Here is a 20,892-nt window from a genome sequence, read left to right on the forward strand (position 1 = left end):
CATGATCTCTCTGTGCCTCAGTGTCACCATGCATAAAATGGGAGATGTTCATCTCTGGGACTATTTAGCGGGCAGTATTGGACATTTAGAGCCAGGTCCCATCTTTGGCAAGTCCAAAGGAAAATCAAGAAAAAGCCTTCCTCATCCATTCCCACCTCATTTTCGCTAGGCTTCTAAATAAATAAATGGAGATATCCCATCTCCTAGAACTGGAAGGAACCTTGAAAGGTCATTGAGTCCAGCCCCCTGCCTTCACTAGCAGGACCAAGTACTGATTTTTGCCCCAGATCCCTAAGTGGCCCCCTCAAGGATTGAACTCACAACCCTGGGTTTGGCAGGCCAATGCTCAAACCACTGAGCTATCCCTCCCCCTCTGAGCGGCCCTTTGGAGTGGTAGCACCCAGTTTAAGAACCCAAGAGGTGCTTGCCAAGCTGGGACTTGGAGATATTGAGGAGTCTGAATTTCACCACCTATCTTACATCGTGGATCCATTCCCTGGTTGGTCCTGGGCAAGACTGTTTGTTTTGTGGAGAAGGGGGAGGCAGAAGGGGTTCTTTTTATAGTATCCAAACTGGACTGGTCTTGCTTTACTGTAAACCGTTTATCATCACTCCTAACTAATTACAGTAATGCTTTCCTCCGTTCTGTATGGTATCTGCACACTAGAACCGTGTCTTCCATTCTTCCAGGCTGTGCATATTTAATTCCCTTAATATTTCCTCCTAGTCAGTCTCCTATTAGCTATGTTTAAAGGTGTAAGCATATTTTCATAATGAATCTCAGACATGCCCAGAGCGGCCACATATATCCTATAAAGCTGCTGAGTGAGGCAGCTCGGCTCATGTCTCTCCGCTGCTTGTATACATACATAAACGGCACTGGGTAACAATGAGGCCTCTTGGGCCAGACTTCAAACAGAAACATTGAGATCCGGCATACAGTCGGCTTTCCGAGCTAATCTTCACAGTCGTTTAGACTCCGCTTGCACGTTACCCTTTGAAGAAAATTTAGCAATGACTTAATTTAAACATATGACTGTTATATAAGGCAAACTGAAGCAGTACTGTTCAAAAGCCTGGAGCAGATGGGCAGCCAGTTGATCATTCTAACATCGCATTTATCCATACAACAATCCAAGGTATCATTTGGACGGATACGGATGAGCTACCGTGCACACTTCCAAAAGACGACTTGGGGAAATCTAGGAATCAGTGGGTTATTGTGTGAGCGAACGTTGGACTGGCAAGTAGCCTTCCTAGGGCCAGCCTTTTAGGACAGCACTCGGGCATGTCTAATGCAGAAATCACTGCTGCTCCATGGTTCGCGCATAGGAGAGAAATGCAAGCTGGACCCCTCCCCGGAGAACACGAGGTACAATCTCTATGAAGCTCCTAGGCGCTCTCAGCCCAGGGAACTGAATTAAAGCCTCCAAAGCATCTGCAGGGTGAGGTTCCTGCTCAGTGACTCAGCCAGCTTCCCAGCTATCACTCTGTTGAATACACACAATAAAAGGCAATACTGTGATGATTCCAATATTATTACAACAATTATTCATACCATCAGGAAGAGGGGTGTTAATATCAGCACATCTCCCTTTTTCTCATCTGTGAAATTGCTGCCTGTTACAAGGTATGAACTGCTGCATAAAAGTGCAGTTTATTCAAGTATTATTGTAGCTGATAACTATCATAGTCGCTGACACTAGATGAATTTCTGTGGCAATCAATTCATCCAGCAACAGCTTGCTGGGACTTAGACACAGCATGGATTTACTAGAAGTGAAAACCTCTTTAGTGGAAACCATTAACTCCCACTATTTGGTATTCGCACTAGCACGGAGGATGCAAGGTTCACATCTTCGATGGCTGGCTGAATCTATGTGAACTTGATGTGAGACATGCACATTAACTTTTTGTTTCAGCACTAACTATAGTGCCCATAAAGTTATCTCAACACAAATATGCCGGGGGATATGCTTTTAGGGACTTGTTTTACGTAACCAAAGGGAAACTGCAGGCAACATATTTATTTATACCACCAATAGGTTTTGATCTGCAAATGCTGTGAAGACTATGCAATACTGTTTAAAATATCCAATTTCCACCCAAAGAAGGAACGTTCACAGCTACAGCTAAAAGAAAAAAAGAGCTAATATGTGACACCCCAATTTTGTTGGGTTTATACATACATAGCTGCAGTCCAATTTACCATAGGACAATCTCATTTCTGGACATGGCACTATAGATCATGTCTCTGAATGGGATGGGATGGATCAGGGTAGTTGCAGAGCTGGTCAGGATAACAACTAATAATGGAAGTTCTTGGTGGCTGGGGGGAAATTAGAAAATTGTTAAAAGAGGTTGGGTCTCTTGAGGATCACTCACTCTCTCTGCCCAGAAGAATTTTGGAAGTGGAAAGTTCCCATTTTAAAAAATGGAGAAGCTAGAACCGAAGATAAACTAGAGTTAAAAGTCTAGGAGTTAGTCTTGTTCCTACTTGCTTTAGGAGCACAACTGGTCTCCAAGCTGTCAACTGCTGCTGCAGACTCTGCAGCTTTGCCGTTGGAGCAGGAGAAATCAGTTTATTGGGGGGACCAGAGAAACATCCCTCTCAGTCATCGGGGCCTAGAGGGGGAGAAGGTGCTGGGGTGAGCTGGGAGCTGGAAGGGTCTTTTGCTTTTTTTGATGTTGCTTCCCTAGTGGCTCTTCAAGGAAAATGAGAAAAATTACAGGGGAAAGGTCAGAAATAAAGCCAGAACATAATTAGAGTTGAAGCGGAAGCTGGTGAGAAAGGCTACAGCAGCAGAAAAGGTTAGGAGTAAAGTTACTTGTTATCTCTTATTAAAAATAAAACAGAGGCAGAGAGAGAAAGCTGATAAGGCCAAGCAGGAACTACAGTTCCAAGGAGATGGAAATGTGTGTGGGACTCCAGAGGAATAACAAAGGAATCCCTAAAGTGATCAGGAGAGGGAAGTGATAGCCAGGGCTTTCCTGTTGACAGTTTAAGGCTTAACCACTGAAGAGCAGAGGTCTGCGATGTTTCCATGAGTATTGTCTTCTGCAAATTCCAGCCTGACACCACAACCCTGCCTACTTCACTTTTGCCTTCACCTTCTAGTCAATTCAAGTTGGGAGAAGCAATGAAAAATATCTTTCATATTTGACCTAGCAGTAATTCCATAGGGTCATTGTGGACACAATTTGCATACCACAGACACATTAAAGACCTCATCCTTGCTGCTAAACAGCATCTCCCTCACTGATTGATTGTGACAGCCTGAAGATGCTTGAAGGGCTGGGATGTTACAATAGGTGCAGGAAGACTGACTTGTGGGCAGAGGGCAGGGGATGCGGTCAAAGGTGCATGATACATTTATTGGGCACCTGGCTCTTGAATTAATCACGTGGCTGTCACCACTCCAGATATAGGGGGTGGCTGTGTATATATTAACCTCACAGTAAGAAATAGAGCTCAGGGAAAATCATATCAAATATATAAAAATAAACAATAAAACCTCTCCATACTCCAGAGCTTAAGCGAGAGCTTGATTAAAAGTCAATGGACAGTTCTGTCTCTTAGGGCCTGGTCCCAAACCCAGTGAAGTCAGTGGGAAAGCCCCCATTAGCTTCAAAGGGCTTTGGATCAGATGTTTAAGGTCTCTGATATCCTAAACACAGCTCCCTCAAAATTCAGTCCACACTGCCTACTTTGTTGGCCTCTCAAGGCTCACCATCAACAAAAAAAGCCCCGTTCCTAATGAGACCAGGTCTGTGCTGCAGACACACAATGACTAAGTGATGGAAAAGACCTCTTGTCTCATGTTATCAATGCCCCTGCTAGGTTAGGATGGTTCACTACCTTCATCTCAACCTGTCCATTTCAGCAGCCTCACAGCCCTCCTCCCCCAGTTTTCAATTGCAGGGTGACAGCTGCATAGCACAATTTTATAAGTAGTTTGTACTGGTGCTATACAGCAAAGCAAACCATCATGCAAAGGGGAGCAAGCTGGAATGAGCAGAGAAGTCTGTCCAGCAGACACTTGGACCCACAGCTCCCTACAGCAAGAGCCTGGAAGAGGCTATATGACTGTCCCACCAGGAAAATAAAAACATTCACATGAATAACGTTCTTCCAAACAGCAGTCACAGCTTATTTTCGTGACTTAAACTCTACCTTACCCATTTGACCAAAATCATAGTACAATCCTCTTTAATTTCACTTAGGCATGTCTTGCTGGGAATCATAGAGCAACGTAGTATTCTTCACTGGTCATTTTTTCTATATTGCCACTTTACATTTAACCCCACTAAAACACAATGAAAGTAAAGAAAAATAATGATTCTTTTAATTATTCAAACATCAGCCGAAAGAATTATGCTTTTGCTTCCTATATGCAGCATCATAGTAAGAACAAGACTTCAGCCAGATGACTTTGCAGCAGTAATAGAAATGTGTTATATAACACTTAGATTCTGTTCCCCTTGAATTGTAGTTCTTGATTAATCTAAAACTTGCACCCATCTGTCTATCTGTCTGTCTACTTACCTCCTTTCCTACCAGCAGTAATCACATGATACCTTGCACTGTACTAAAGAAGCACCTGGAAGCATTGCGAGTTTTCTGATTACTGCTTCGGGAGTTCATAGAAAACAAGAGGCAGAAGGCAAAGCACTGAGCAAATTAGACACTAAATTTGATAGGGGATCAGTCAGAATGAATGAGCATTTCCATTTTGTCTGGAACGAAGACTAGCTAGCGTCTGTATGAGTACTTCTCTGAAAGTAGACAAGCCGTCTGGATTCACACTCAACTCAATACCCAACCTCAGCAAGTTCATTATTTAACTCTTTAAAAGGCCCATCATAGCTGCTTTTTTTCTCCTTTGCGAAAGCACAATCTGTGTGAAACGGCCTTTATTTAGTACAGTTCAGTGAAACAGATTTGCAAAATGTTACCAAATATGCTCATTGGAATGTTCACTGCAACACTGCACCTTATGTCCTTCCATAGTGACAGGAAAACTCCCACATAATCCTACATCAGGTTGATACTATCTTGGTACAATAAACCAACTATGTCTACTCTTACATAGAAACTTCCTGGAGTATTTTACAAGATTAGGACTTTACTTCTGCATTATAAAGAGTGTGCTATTAACCATTACTCTCAGACTAATACATATATCAGTCTGAGAATAATGGTTAATGCACACACACACACACACACACAACCCCCAAAACAGACTATTGAGTCACATAGCTTTGCAATGAATCTCTATCATCATTCACTGGATTTGGAAAGATTTTAGCGGAGGTGGGAGCTTGCTCATAAAATCTGGTTCCTTTTCCTTTCTTTCTCTGTCCAAAGCAAGAGTCTAGTGCATCCCAGTGGAGAGACATAAGAAAAACACATTTGCTTTCACCATTTCCCCCCATCACTCTACAGAGAGTATCAAAACGTTCACTCTCCAAGGAACACAAATACTTGCACACAGAAGTTAAACCTTCAATACAGCTGGTACCACTTATCCTTAGCATGTCTGATGTTCATCAGCACTTATAATTTATATATGTGTGTCAATACTGCATACCTATATGCAGAAATCCTTTTATCAGATTAATATCTGAATCCCAATGATTTATTTCAACGTATCACTTTAGAGGCAAGAGAAAGAATTGTTTTCTTCTTCCCTTCTTAAAAGATGATGAACAGGGAGATACTTAAATGCTAGTGTTATTTTATTATACAGCTCTATTCATCCGCTGTTTCCTTCTAATTAAACATACAAATACAAAAATATATCAAACAAAGATGTCTGTGTAAATGCTTCCATGTGTACGTACAGACTGTTGCACACACATTTGTACAACCTATGCAGTATATTCACATGTGTATGTATATACATGGTTATTTACAAACAGATAGTTATATAGACACACGCATTAAACAAGTGCAGTTTTTCAGTCAGCATCACTGCAGCCATCAGCATGTTGATAAAACCTCTGTGCAATGTTTTTATATATCTGTGTATATGCATACTTTTGTAAAGACATCCTCAATGTGCTTGGAGAAGGTATTTTCTTGGTGCGTGGACTGCGCCTATATAGAACTATATAAGGACATGGATGCATAGTTTGAAATACACTGATTCCACATACCATTGCATTTTCATCCTCACTAGCCCAATATCGGAATCTGGTCCTACTAAAGTTCCAAGGATGGGGCAAATCAGATCAACACTTCGGCTGAAAAGTAACTACTGACCATGGTTGGCAGTGTCAGGTCTAATCCTTAACTAAACCGATTTCTCTACAATGTATGGATTCACCAGCACTCTGCAAGAGAAAGTGCCCTACAGACGTTAGCCTGGCGAAAACTAAACGGAGGAAGCAAAAGGTCATTTCATCTTGTACCATCCACGCCAACTACGGGAAAAAATGTCTAAAAATGCGATCCCAGGAACCCAGCTACACAAACTCATGAGAATCAAAAATCAACGGGGGGGGGGGGGGGGGGAAGTGCCCTCGCGCCTCTTACCTGATTGCTAAAAGCTGTTTTATCCACATTGTCACGTTTCAAATATTTTAGGATCAGATCTTCATCTCCCCAGCCATTCGTGCCGCCCCACAGTTACACAACAGGTTCAAAAAGAGGGTTGTTTTCGGTGGCTTCTTCCTGCGCTCTCTTTGCCTGGCTTGCAAGGTAGGCTACAGAGCGGAGTACTCCATGTCAGCGGGCTGGACGCGTGGCAGCGGCTGGGTACCGAGACATCCCTGCTGCAGAGATTCACACGGCGCGGGGCTCGGGGCCGGCTGGGAGGGAAACAAAGCGGGGCAGGCGGACTCGCTGGCGAGCCCCGCGCGGGTGATGCGCACCCCGGGCTCCTGCCCGCGGGCAGCAGAGGGGAGCAGAGACCGGGGCGGTGTCTAGCCGGAGCCCCACATGGGGGAGGGCGGGCCGGAGAGACGGGGGCAGAGCTCTCCTGCCCGGGGTGTCCCGCTCCCGTCAGGTCGCTCTGCGAGGCGCCGGAGCCCCGCGCTTCCCCCGCCAGGCACCAGCCAGCCCCATGTGCACCTGAGCCGCGTCTCCGGCTCGTGGGAGCCCGGCGCTGCCGGCCGGCGGACAGGCTCGCCAGGTGCCTAGCCCATGGGGGGCGGGCTCGCCGGGCGGGGCTCGCAGGGCCGCGGAGTTGCCGGGGCAGGCGGCAGGGGCGGAGGGTCTCGGTGCAGCCCGCGCGCTCCCCCGGCTGCTCTGCACCGCCCGCCTCCCGGGCAGCGGGTCCCAAGTCCGCGTGGGCCAGCCCCGGCTGACGTCACTCGCCCCCTCCCCCCTGCCGGAGGATGCTGAACCCCGTTAGCAGCAGGACCCCCCCGCCGCCCCCACGGACACCCACCCGGCCTCGGGGGCGAGCTGCGTTAGGGTCTGCGCCGCTCCGCCTCGGGGTGTGCCGGGGGGGCTTGCTCTGGGGGGACACCGAATGCGCGGGGGGCGTGAGGATTGGCACGGATATGCAGTGCCTTGTAGGGCATGGGTGTGCAGTGGTTAGGGAGGCGTAGGAGAGGGGGTTGCGTAGGGGATTGCAGCGCATCTGGGGCTTGCAGTACTAGGGGTACGTAGGGGATTGCAGCGCATCTGGGGGGTTGCAGTACTAGGGGTGCAAAGGGGATTGCAGGGCACATGGGGGTTGCACTGCTAGGGGTGCAAAGGGGATTGCAGGGCACATGGGGGTTGCACTACTAGGGGTGCATAGGGGATTGCAGGGCACATGGGGGTTGCACTACTAGGGGTGCATAGGGGATTGCAATGCATATGTGGGGGGGGGCGGGTTGCAGGGCTTGGGAGGTTATGCTGTGCGGGGTGACAAGACAGGACACGGGGAGGGCGATTGCACTGCCTGGCAGTTTATCCCGAGATCTGTGCCGTCACCGGCTCCTTTCAATCACCCTCCCTTTAGCCTTTCAGGAGCTAGGGAGGGCTGGGATTGGAGCGCGTGATAGTGTTTCCATGGCAACTGGGAGGCTTGTGGAGGAGTGGAAGTTTCCCACCTGGTCCCCAGTGCAGCAGGGGGATGAAGGGGCTGGTTAGGAGTGAGGTGGAGGGAACTGAAGGGGGGCAGAAGGACTGCCTGCCAGTCTGCTGGGGCTGCATGACTGGGAAAGGGCAGAGGGATAGATGCAGATGGGAGTCACCCTTGCAGACACATGCTCACACTTAATTTGCACATGAACTTCTTCCTCCAGCAGTGGCCAGTGCATGATGCTTCAGAGGAGGATAAGCAGTCTGTCGAGCCAGTTGTGCCCCAGTGTGTGTCTTGGCCGCTTTGGGAATCACAGGACATGTGATGCCCCTCGTCCTAGCTGCGTACCAGGGAATGACATTTCGGGTCATAAAATCCCTCATCCTTTTCTAATCTGCAGCCACAATAATTTCCGCAATCTCCTTTTGTGGCAGTGAATTCCATAGGTTGGTAGGCACTGTTATGGTTTCATTTGCCCCCATTGGAAGCACGATAAAAGGCAGGACAGGATTACTGGACTGACCACAATAGTCTAACGTGGTATGTTCCAATTTTGAAAATTGCTTCTCCGATAATCCAAAGAGATCAATAAGCAATGGCACTTCTGGTCTACTACTTCACTGGAGAAGCGGATATATTATATTCAGTACCTAGTAACTCTAGGGCACTGAAATATGCCCCACTTCTGGTGAGGGTGATGGAACTCCATAGTGAAAGCAATAGTGAGAGCACTAGCACAGACCAACAGCAAGTGTTTTAACAACCATGTTTTGCATACCTGTTCAAAGCAGGTTGAGACAATGGTGGTTAAAATGCTGACAACGTCTTGTATTCTTGTCTACAGTAGAGTTCGGGGCGGGGGGGAGGGGAATTCATTGCTGTCAGCAGATCTGGGGAATGTTTCAGAAGAAAGGCTAGATTAGTGTTTTACTAAACAATTCCCCTGCCCATGGACTTGAGAAACTTGGGTTCGTTGTGCCAGGTGAGATGCTTTCCCCATCACTTCTGTTTGTCTGTCGCTGTGTCCATCACTGTCACATAAAGATCATGCTTTCTGAGAACTGCCATTGTGGCTGAAAAACTTGTGAAACGATACTTTATTTAGTACTTCAATGAAAGAAGGTGCATCCATGCCCTGCACTCAAGTCTATGTATTTATTTAGTTATATATAAGCTGCCATCATGTTGATTTCTTTTAACCCCCTAGTCTGTTCTAGGGCACGGGAAGTGGATACATTTTTTATCTGTGCTTTGAAAGTACTGAAGACCAAGATATGCCAGCAGCTTGTAGGGGAGGAGCAGCAGACTGCCTTACTTATGGCACTTCCTCGTTTAATTCAATACACTCGGAGCATGGTTGTGTTGGGGGAGGGGAGATGTTCTACACAATGCTTCACAGCTTGAGTTTGTCATACATGCAAATACCAGTGGAGTATGTCGGCTACACTATATACCACAGCTGGCCGCACAAGCACACACAGGCTCAGGTGAAAGAGATACAAACGAACAACCTTTTTCGCCAAATCTTGATTTTCAAAATCTGAACCTGTATGTTTGATGATGTAGTAGAGGTGCCAAGCAAATGCCACTGATTTGCCTCTCCGAGCAGCTCCAAAGAGTCCTTCTGTTCTTTCAGTCTGACAACTCTTCTGCAGCTGCAGGAAGCAATTCTGCTCCAAGAGGTGGCGTTGGTATGAGCAGACGGATATTTCCAGCGAAACAAGCTTTGGCCTTGTCTACATGGGGACTCTCAGGAAAATTAATCTGAATTCACCAAAGCTGTGAATGTAAAATGAATTAAAAACCACATTACAACCATGTGTGGTCGCTCATTCAGAATTAAAGTGGCCTCAATTCAGTTTGGCCACTTTAATTCTGAATGAGAGTGTCTATTCTGGGATCTAACATTATTTATTTATTTGTATGCTCATAGTGCCTAGGAGCCCAGCTCCTGGACCTTGACCCCATTGTGTTAGATGCTGCACAAACACAGAACAAAAAGAAATAGAAAAGGACCAAAGGACAAGATGAAATCTGCAACGTAACTGAGAAAGTGTCATACAAAGAAGCGTCATATGTAGCAAACGTTTTTTTCAGAAGGACGAGAGGTTACTTTAGGGGGAAGAAAACCAGTTCAGATAAAAGGAGTTACATTAATCTTCATCCAGAACCCAAAGTGAACTGAATGTTATCTTGTATTTGAAAAAGTCCAGTGAAGTTTTATTATCTTTATTACAATTAATAAATGTCTTGCACTAACATGGGCTAACCCATATGCTCTACTGTTACAATAGCCCCCCCAAAGGTGTCAAAGTGCTTTATAAACATCCCCATTTTTCAGCTGGGGAAACTGAGGCACAGAGCGGGGCTATGACTTGCTTACACTTTTAAAGTGAATCAATGGCAGCGCTGGAAGCTAAAAGTCCTGGCTCCTGACATCTTGGTCTGACCACCTGACCACATTTCTACCAAAACCCATGTGTCTCTGCATTTGCTAGTTCCATCCGTGATCAGAATCCATACACTCGCCACATGGTGAAGGGTGCTCTCAGGGGAGGGCTCGCGGCTTTGGAAATCACTCCCTTACCCTGCCCCCTTGGTCTGGCAGAAAAACACAAAATATGAGGAGACTTGCCGTAAAATTGCGAGAGCTGGCAAGTCTGTCATGTAATGCTGAAGGGAAATGTCTGAACCATCAGGATCAATGCAAGTGGAGTACAAGTGAGTTGGGAAGATGAAATCCATCAGTGACCTCCGAGGGTAAGGCTGAGATCTGCAGCACTGTCCTCCTCACTCTCCAGAGACACTCCTGGGCCTCTAAGCCAACCCATGGCCTGGTAGAGTGATCACAACCCCTTCACACCACTTGTGCTTGGAGACCACTTACTCCAAATAAATTTGAGGCCTGTGTTCCACATAAACATAGAGCTTGAGGGCTCTCCCTGGTCTGCCCACTCTCTACACAGGAGACCCTTTCCATAGCCTGCCTGTACAGCTACTCCCCGACTGTCCTGTCCTGCAGCTCCAAGATAGGTTTAAGTAGTGCCAAACTTTTTGGACTGGACTCCCAGCCCAGACCCCAGTTTCAGGCTGTGTGTTTAAACCCTGGTTCCAATCCCTGCCCCTACTCTGCCTACCCTTCAACCCAAAGTCTTGCCCAACTGATAAAAATTGTTCTTGTGGCGTCACTTTCTCTGCTATTAACTGTCATTTATTGTCCTCCGGAAAAGTCTCAGACAACATCAAAAGCTCACCACTGTCAACAGAGACTGCAACTGAGTGGAAAAACTGATTGTGGAGCAATGGAGAACATGGGTTTGGGTGGCCCAGTGTTTACGGAACAGCTCCTCACTGCAAAATGCAGCACTGCTATGTTCAAACTCTGCTCAGCCTGGGAGAAAGAAAAAGAGTCAAGATTTCACGGCCTTGCCAGCCGCTCTCACAAGGACTACACCTGCATTTGCACCTCCTGGTTCTGCCAGAGACTGGGAGAGGAAAGGCCAAAAGCCACTGTTCCCACCATTCGCTGAACCAGTTTTCAGGTAGTGGTGGAAGTCTCCCAAATAAGCCGATTCTTCTGAGAGCCCCAGCTCCAAGGGATAGGAAGAATCAGCCAAGTTTCCTTCAGAAAATCTCAGCTACAGGTGTATTTTTTTCTTCATGTTTATTTAAAAACCAATAGATTGTTTAAACCAAAAAAAAGTTATTGGCAAATACTTCAATTATCTTAAGACATGTTTGATCCTAGCTTGAAATGGCCCCTTTATTTCCAGCGGTGTTGCAGGTAGGACACAGAATTATGCCTGTAACTAGGATTTTAAAGGAAGACAGCCTTCTTTAAAAATGAGAACCTCCCCTTTGTGGTTTCTGTTCAATTGCTATCATAAAAGGGAGCCTTTTGTTTGTTTCTACGTTCCCCCGGTTATAGATGAGAAATTGATTTGAAATGTGCAGACTCTGAACTCTCTTTGGGCTCTTTCCTTAAAAGAGCAAACAGACCATTTCTCTAAATAACTCACAGTTTTATTCCAATAAAATATGCAGAGCCAAATGGCAAAATCCATATGAAAGGACCAGCAAGCAAAAGACTAATTATAAGAACAAAACTAATTTTTCTTAAAGGGACTCTGCAGCGCTAGCCATTAATTCATTAATTAACACAGCTTTCTCTCTAAGACAGAGATGGGCAAACTGCGGCCCGCGGGACCCTTCTGCCCGCCCCCTGAGCTCCTGGCCCCTCCCCTGCTGCTCCCCCTCCCCCACAGCCTCAGTGCAATGCTCTGGGCAGCGGGGCTGTGAGCTCCTGGGGCAGCGCAGCTGCAGAGCCCGGCCTGACCCGGTCTCTGTGCTGTGCGGTGGTGACGGCGTGGCTGGCTCCAGGGAACAGGGGGGGTTGGATGGGGCAGGAGTCCTGGGGGGGGCGGATGAGGGTGGGGGCTGGACCACGACGCCCTCCCCTAACCGGCCCTCCATACAATTTTCAAAACCCGATGCGGCCCTCAGGCCAAAACGTTTGCCCGCCCCTGCTCTAAGAGGTCGTTGCTACCACGCTTCTCCTCCAGCTTCCGTCTAAATTAGTCTCACAAACATAAAAGCTTTATTTAAGCAACTGCTGTTGTGACTAAAGCAAGGGAATCCAGAATTGAGGATGGCATTGTCCTTACCTGTGTCTCAGGAGTCTTCGCTCAGTGTACGATGTCACCAGCTGCTAGGGTGACCAGACAGCAAGTGTGAAAAATCGGGACAGGGGGTGGGGGGTAATAGGAGTCTATATAAGAAAAAGACCCAAAAATCGGGATTGTCCCTATAAAATCGGGACATCTGGTCACCCTACCAGCTGCCCAGTAGGAATTTCAGCACCGCCGAGGATTTAGGCGTAGACCAGTCAGCTGTGACTGTGCATGCCCTGGCTTACCATACGAGATGTGTCCCAACCAGACCTTCAGATCTGAACCCCCTTGACTGCCATATGGTTTGAAATCTGAATTCCAGCTTCCGAAGCTGCCCCGAAAGTTATTTTCCGGGTTGGGTCTGGAACTGGAAGGAGCCTGTATTCAGGTGATTGAGGAGACTGCTCAAGAATAGTTGTTCTCATGAGATTTCACACATAGGAGCAGAAACCTTGTGAGGGACAGCTGGTGAGATTTCAGCACCCTCTAATCCAAAGCTAACCGCCAGCCCTGCCATAGTTTTTAACTTCCAGCCCGCACTTAAACCCAAGTCAAAATGAAAATCACGTATGTCCTTGCCTCATCTCAACTCTAGCCACCTCTATGGATGGGTTACTGTTCTAACTACATAGCCACGCTCACCCTCAGTGTTACACCTCCCAAATCTGGGGTCATTGCTTCTTACCAGTTCTTACAATTCCCAACCTTCATGCCTCACTTTGTCTATGATCCCTATTTACTTCACATCTTCTTGTAGTGTTTCCATTGTGCCAACATTTGGGAAGATAGCTGTATGAATGACTCATTGTAAAATTAAATTGTCTTGAAGATTCTACCATCTTTACTCCACCTGAACACAACTGTTTGTCTGATAGAACCTCTGGAAACCTCTTTTCCAGGACCCGAGCTTTCTTCCGATGAAATCCATGGGACTTTTGGCAGCAGAACAATACCCACAATTTGTAACTGGAATTTTTTAATATATAACTGGCTAGACTGATTTTTTTTATTATTATTTGTTTCTGGCAGATTAGGACAGTTTGGGCACCATTAATGTAAAACATCTGATGAAATATTAACTCATAGGCTAGACAGTTTGTTCCTTCTGTAATATTCTATAGTCAATTAGTTTTAGAAGGTGCAATATAAATCACCTATGTTCATCTAAGTGGTAAAGAAAACTTCCGTTATGGATATGATCGCAGCGCTATCCATTTAAAATACTAATCCCTTCTCCGTATGGGCACAGTGAGTTGTGCTAAATTTGGATATTGCCAACACACAGGCCTATCGGTAATGCAAATAATTAATAATGAGTAATCATATTCATTGTAAAAAAGTTAAATTTTAGCAATGATGGAGCTAATCTTTGTAAATTAACACAATTTTAGCAAAATGACACAGGTAAATCCTGCATTTCTTTTCCTGAACATTTCCTTTCTGCATACCTGGGGTACATTGACATAAGGGTCCAACTTCAGTATTGCAAATGCGTATTGCAAATCTAGCCACTGTCTCCCTATATGTTTTGACAGCACCAAGCACCTTGTGCACAGTATTGAAAATAATAACTCTGCACATAAACGGTCTGTGGAGAACACAGGCCACTCAGGAGAGAGACAGTGCAATTTCCAATATTAAAAAAGCCAGTGCGAGGGGCTGGTGACATACTGGAACACATTGGTTGCTAAGCAGAAGAAAATGACTTATGGCTTAAACACAAGAAGCCTGTTAACTGCAGCCATTTCTGAGCGGAAATCATCTTTCCTCCTCCCCACCTTTCAAAAATGTTTGATGAGTTCTGTTTGTGCCAAAATGTAATCAGCCTTCAGGTTGGTTTCATATGCGTGAGTCCTGCCGTGCCAGACTGAGAGCTAGTATTCCGGCAGGCGAAGGGAGTAACCTCAGACCAGGGAGCCTTCATGGGATTTGACACGTATTCAGAATTCTTTTGCCTAGAAATTGGGCTGGAAATCATCCTCCTATTGGTTTATTCATTCTGATTTTAAAATAACTGAAAAGACTCCTCTATAAGGCGCTGTGTGCCTCTGGGCTCATTAACAACACAATTTACATCCCAGCAGCCTTAAAATGATTAATTCAAGCAGAGTTCAGCCAGCCACTCCCCTACAAAACTCCTTTCCTGCTCTTCAGCATCTAGGAAGCTGGCCTACAGACTTAATGCCTTCGGTCAAAAATACCACCAGGGAGGCAATTCTCAAAGGATTATTGACCCAGAAATATCAAGGGAGAGCAGAAGATTGTGACAGTGTGAAAGCAAACACACAGAGAAAGTTAACTGAGTGTGTTTATACTTTGGGAATGATTCCAGGTTAAATTCTGAATTGGGGACAAACTGTGGGTTCATTCCTATTGTGTCTGAAAAATAAATCTTAAGAGGACAAAATCCTCTTCTCTGAGCCACTTTGGATGTCTCTTCCATATTCTTCTCTTCTTCCAGACAATAGGATTGCCGGGTGATGGGGAGATGTCAGAATTCTCTTGTTTGCCCTCTCAAAATTGTGGGCACAAAATGTTGGGTGTGGTTTTGAAGGGCAGGGCAGGTTGATTCCTATTGAAAATCTTGGCCCTAGCAGTGTCTAGCTCATTTACTGCTGGGGTTGCCTAGCAGTGAATGGGAGGCATGAGCTAAAGAGAATGAGAGAGAGAACAGCTTACTTTAGTGACAGGAAATGTGAATTAGTCCACAGTTTAAGTAGGAGGGGAGGAAGCCTTTAGTGAATTGTTTTGTGCAACTTGTACCTCATCTCACCAACTCATTTAAAACCCCTAATGGCTGGCAAAGGAGTATAAAAATGTGATTATAAATGGCCAACTGCTTCATTATATAGATCTGCAGGGAGAGCAGTGTTTTGAAGGAAAACGGGTTTTATCCATAGTGTCTCTGATCTGCATTGATTTTATTACTGATAATTTCACTAGCATCTTCTCCCCATTGTAACCTTTCTTTCTGTAAGTAAGTGTGGGGATCCTAAGAAACTTGTTAATAAGTCATTAGGAAAACCTCCACATGCTTTGTGATTTGTTGGATCATGATCTTAAGAAGGCATCTGTTAACTTGCCTGTAGGTGGAAGGAAAGATGCTGTCTTGGATACAGTTACCAAGGAGGATTGCAGCATGGTCTTTGCAATAAAAATAGGTAATCGTTAACCATTTCCTCTTCATATGGATGTAATTCAATTTGACTTTAAGTCTGTGAGGGATGCAGGAGTGTGATGTGATTTTTACCTCTTTGTTATTCTGTCATTTGATTTTTCTGGCCATCTCACAGAATTCTGTTGACAGTGGGTGTGATTTACCAAACTGCCACAGCGACGTAGGAGTACAAGTCCTGGTGACAAGTCCTAGTGACAAGTCCTGGTGAAAATCAAGGAGACAGGTATTCCTAAATCATCTGTGTGCTTTTGAAAATTAGACCCAGGATCACTAATGTGTGCGAGCGTGTGTGTGTGTGAGAGAGAGAGAGAGAGAAGCCAAACACTCAGAATGCACGGCACACTCTTGAGCACTGTAAAAGAAATACATAGCAACAGTGACAGGGCTGGAGGAGCAGGGACACTCGACCTCAGGAGTGAGAAGCTTTGGCAGAGCCAAGAACAAAGGAGCATTTGGAGGAGCTCCTCTATCTTCTGCACATTCTCAAAAGAAAAGGAGCATGACACTCTTCCTGCCTTGCTGCTTGCCGAGCCTCACGTCCTGTAGCCGGCCACATCCCCTGCAGAGGGCACCTACATGGCCACTCACCTTGGGCACAGCTGCCTCCCAAGTGTGCTCAGCCTGTCTTTTTCTTCTGCCTGTTTTCACAAGGAAATTCACCGCTTAGCCAGGCACGTATGCCCCAATGCTTCTTTCCCATGGAGAGAAACGTTAGCATCCTGCCTCCCCTGATTAGCATTACTCCGTAACCATCCTGTCTCAAACCTGTCTGTGCACCCCAGAGTTCCCCACAGCTGCATTCGCCCTTTAGTGGGACTGTCTCAGCACATAAAGAGAGTAATTTGTTACTGTACAGGCGAGCCAGCACCCTGCATTGCATTAGCTTATCTAGGCCGCTTGTACATTATTCCCTTTGCTTTTTTAATCCAAACGTTGCTAATCAATCCCTTCAGATTCTAAAATGTGTCCTGTAAACATCTCTCTCTGAAGCAAATACCCTGCCTGAACAGTACATACACCAAAAAAAGGATGGAAAGTACTAAATCTTCACTTTGGAGCCTAGTTGTTATTTTGCTGAGTTGAAGGCAGATTTGCAAAGAAAAGATTTGTCCCTTGTGCAACTAACTAAGCTGTGGAACATCACAGATCTCCAATGGTATCACACCCCTGACAGCTATTGAATTTTGCACAGACTAGGGTGTTCATTGTTATTGTCGGCAATTCTAACAGGCCATCTAGAAGCTATAGTCACCAGGTAATTGGTTGAAGAACAGACAGTGGATGGCATGAACCACTGGGACAGTTTGTTGCTTGAACTGAGCTGGGTGTTCAGAGTTGACTGTTCTATAAAGCTATGGAGCTCTTCCCTCGGGGCTGGGTAATTGGCTTGCGTGAACCCTGGGAAGTTCAACTTAGCCCCTAGACCAGCAAGCTCACTGGGCACGATTGGGGGACAGGGCTTCAGGCTCTGGATATCACAAGTCTCTCCTGGTGTGCAAAGTGCCCCGAGTGTGGAGGGAAGGGGTCATGCTGTGCAGGCAGGCTCCCACAGATGCAAACCTCTCAACGGTGAGGTGACACCAGGCCTGCTGAGCCATGCTCACAATCTTCTTTGTAGGTTCTGCAAACTCCAACATGGCTGATAGGAATTGGCTCAGAATCCCATCCTCTCCTCAAGCCACTGGCCCTCCCCGAGTTGGCAGCTTGTTCCCTGGCACTGGGGCAGGGACCTGGTTTTAAAATATGAATTTGAAAATAACCCCAAGTGTCTGAGCTCTTCTAGTGCAAGCAGTCTGGATGCTAATTACCGCCTGATGCACTGGATGTTACAATTACAGTTGGATAAAGGTCACAGAACAAAACTTCTATATAACTAAAAAATAGAAAAACCTTTGGAAGAGCTTAGTTGTATCTCAAGGAAGTAACCCACCTACACTAACCCAGAGGGGAAATCCTGTCCTCCTTGTGATCAATACCAAAATTCACAGTGACTTCACTGGAGCCAGGATTGCACGGCAGAGCTTAACATTAGAACGAGGAGGGGGGTGCGCAGCTCCCTTTCCTGTACTGCAGACATTATCTCGCTGGCTTGGGAAAATGGGGCTTCTCCGCAGCTCCCCTTCTCTTGCATAGTGCACTGATAGCCCCCTGTCCTCTCTCAGTCTGCCTGGACTACGTACCCATGGGGTGAAATGCTTGCCCCCTTGAAGTCCATGGTAAAATTCCCATTAGCCACAGCAGTCATGGTGTTGAATTATTGACTGGGAAAGGGTAAACATCTGATGGCATGTGAAAGATTCCCCTTTACTTGGCAAGGGTCCTGGGGTAGTTAAAGGTGTCGTGGTACTCGAGTGCAATGTGTAACGCTTTGCAATAGAACCCAAATGAAAGGGAAGGTTAATGGGCCTCTTGTTTTCCTAAATATAGGACGCCTCTGTTCTTTCTGATTTAATTAAAGGTCAACCAAAAAGGGAACTTCTAAAATCATAGAATCATAGAATATTAGGGTTGGAAGAGACCTTAGGAGGTCATCTAGTCCAATCCCCTGCTCAAAGCAGGACCAACACCACCTAAATCATCCCAGCCAGGGCTTTGTCAAGCCAGGCCTTAAAAACATCTGAGGAAGGAGATTCCACCACCTCCCTAGGTAACCCATTCCAGTGCTTCACCACCCTCCTAGACTTTGTCTTGTTAGCTTCTCTCTAGGCTACTTTTAATTCAAGGTGCTTTGAAGTTGGAGTGGGGGTTGAAGCAATCACAGACTTAGGCCCAGAGGAAGCTCATATAAGAGGCCAAATTCTACTTTCATTCACTCATGGGCAGCTCCCACTAATTTCAGTGGGATTTACACAGGTGCCATAGGCCCCTGGTATAAACCCATTGTCCCTAATAGAGAGTGAGATCATTAGAGAACACAATGTTAAGTTTGGCAGAGCTTGAATTAGTTGATGTATGGACATCTGTGATTTTCCTTTGTGGATTTTCTTTTATCCCTTTCTTGCACATCTGCAGCAGCAGGCTTATTTCTCATACACTCCATTAGAAATATTTTATCCGGAACAAACTGAGATGGTTTGCTATGATGGTGGCATATCTTATACACAGGCTCTGCTCTACAGTTCCATGTATATGGTGGCATTCATGGAAATGATGTATTTTTAGCAGTAGCACCTTTCCTGTCTAGTGTGTTAATGGATTTTCCTTCTGATCTTTTCTTACCTAGTTGATGGGCTTTTTAGGTGCTCTCTTGCTGTGAAATAGCCTGCTATATTATCTCTGATTCTGTGGAATAATGGAATTAGCACATTTGCTTTCATAAAGGACAGGGCCTCCATAAATCCCTGGGGAATCTTTACAAAGCCTGTTGTAGATTCATTTTCCTTTAGCCATATTTGTGGCTCATAAATCTCAGTGCTCTTGTCACTTGTGCATCGGTTTAATCTTGCAAATCAGAGTAATGCATGAGGCATTTGCGCCATATTTAAAACCATTTTTGTTCACTTCTTGAAAAGCTTTTTATTTGTTCTTTGCCTAGAGTCCTTATTATCTGGCTGTACTATTTATCAATGCATAGCAGGTGTATTGCATTGATAACTAATCATTGTCAGAATTCATGTGTTCAAGAAGAGAAGTGAGTTTGACTTTCATGCATGTCAATATTCTTGAGCTGGAGTATTTTTACATCACTGCAGGATAAGCGATTTAACCCAACACAGGCTTGCCCTAGACATGACAACAGCTTTGCAAAATGAAAGGAAGTGAATGGAAATTAACAAGGATTTACATTCAGCCCCATCGCTTTAAAACAGTAATTGCTAAATGTGAATGGAGCCCTGATAATTATCCCTTCTGCAGATTTGAGATTATAAAGAGCCCACAAACCATTTTCTTATCTCAGTCCCAATGACCTCAGATCAATGGTCTGTATTTTATGTGCTGACATCCTCACAGTGCTATGGCCACATCCTCATCCCCTGGCTTTGAGCTACACAGAGGCTCAGTCATAAGCGACATGAATGATACTTTAGAATGATACGAAAGGGATAAGTGCTGTAGAAATGCATGTAATTAAAATACTAATCATTATTAAACATACCTCTAACGATAGCTAAAGTCCTATGAATCCTAATACCTGAGCCTATCAACTGAAATTCAGCGATCTCTTTTCTCTGTGCAGATGTGAGAATTTAGATCAATGAGCGTTAGAAAAGAGTGTGACGAGAATACAACACTGTTCACTAAGCGAGCCAGGGAAGGCTTGAAGAAAGGACCCTTCCCTGCCTAAACTCTTCCACCACCAACCCCAAAAAGGGGGAGTGGAAGGGGGAAGCATAATTAATAGATTCATAGGTTTTAAGTTCTGAAGGGACCATTAGATGATCCAGTCTGAGCTCCTGTGTAACACAGACCATAAAATTTCACCCAGTTACCCCAGAATTGAGCCCAGTAACCAGCGGTGGCTCCAGGCACCAGCGCGCCAAGCACGTGCCTGGGGCGGCAAGCCGTCGGGGGCACCCTGCCGGTCCCTGCGAGGGCGGTAGTCAGGCAGCCTTTGGCGGCATGCCTGCGGGAGGACCACCGGTCCCGTGGATTTGGCAGCAATTTGGCGGTGGGTACGCCGAAGCAGCGGGACCGGCGGACCTTCCTCAGGCATGCCGCCGAATCCGCGTGACCGCGGACCTGCCGAAGGCCGCCTCCCTGCCATGCTTGGGGTGGCAAAAAAGCTAGAGCTGCCCCTGCCAGTAACTTGTGTCTGGGTCAAGCACATCTTCCAGAAAGGCATCCAGTCCATCCAGAGGTGAAGCATCCACCACTTCTCCAGGTAATCTGTTCCAATGGTTAATCGCCCTCGCTGTTAAAAACATTTGCCTTATTTCTCCTTTGAATTTGTCTGGTTTTAACTTCCAGCCAGTGGTACTTGATAATGAATAGGCTGCATGCTGAATTTGTGAGAGAGGAGGCTGGGCCAAATCTCAAAGCATGATTCTACCAGTAAAGCCATCTCCAGCGCATAGAGCGCTGAGCG

At 45.8% G+C, this 20,892-nt stretch overlaps 1 protein-coding gene across 1 annotated transcript in view; it reads right to left on the bottom strand.

Annotated features, from left to right (window-relative positions):
* The window catches only part of LOC135977006 (adherens junction-associated protein 1-like), a 51,575-nt gene extending 44,290 nt beyond the window's left edge, over nucleotides 1–7,285 (bottom strand). Inside the window, exon 1 of the mRNA XM_065575461.1 lies at nucleotides 6,539–7,285. Coding sequence (XP_065431533.1) covers nucleotides 6,539–6,567 — 29 coding nt within the window. The 5' untranslated portion in view covers nucleotides 6,568–7,285. The remainder of the gene's footprint in view (nucleotides 1–6,538) is intronic.
* Nucleotides 7,286–20,892: the final 13,607 nt, after the last annotated feature.

Source organism: Chrysemys picta, chromosome 21 (genome assembly GCF_011386835.1).
Source record: "Chrysemys picta bellii isolate R12L10 chromosome 21, ASM1138683v2, whole genome shotgun sequence".
NCBI classification, from domain to species: Eukaryota; Metazoa; Chordata; order Testudines; family Emydidae; genus Chrysemys; species Chrysemys picta.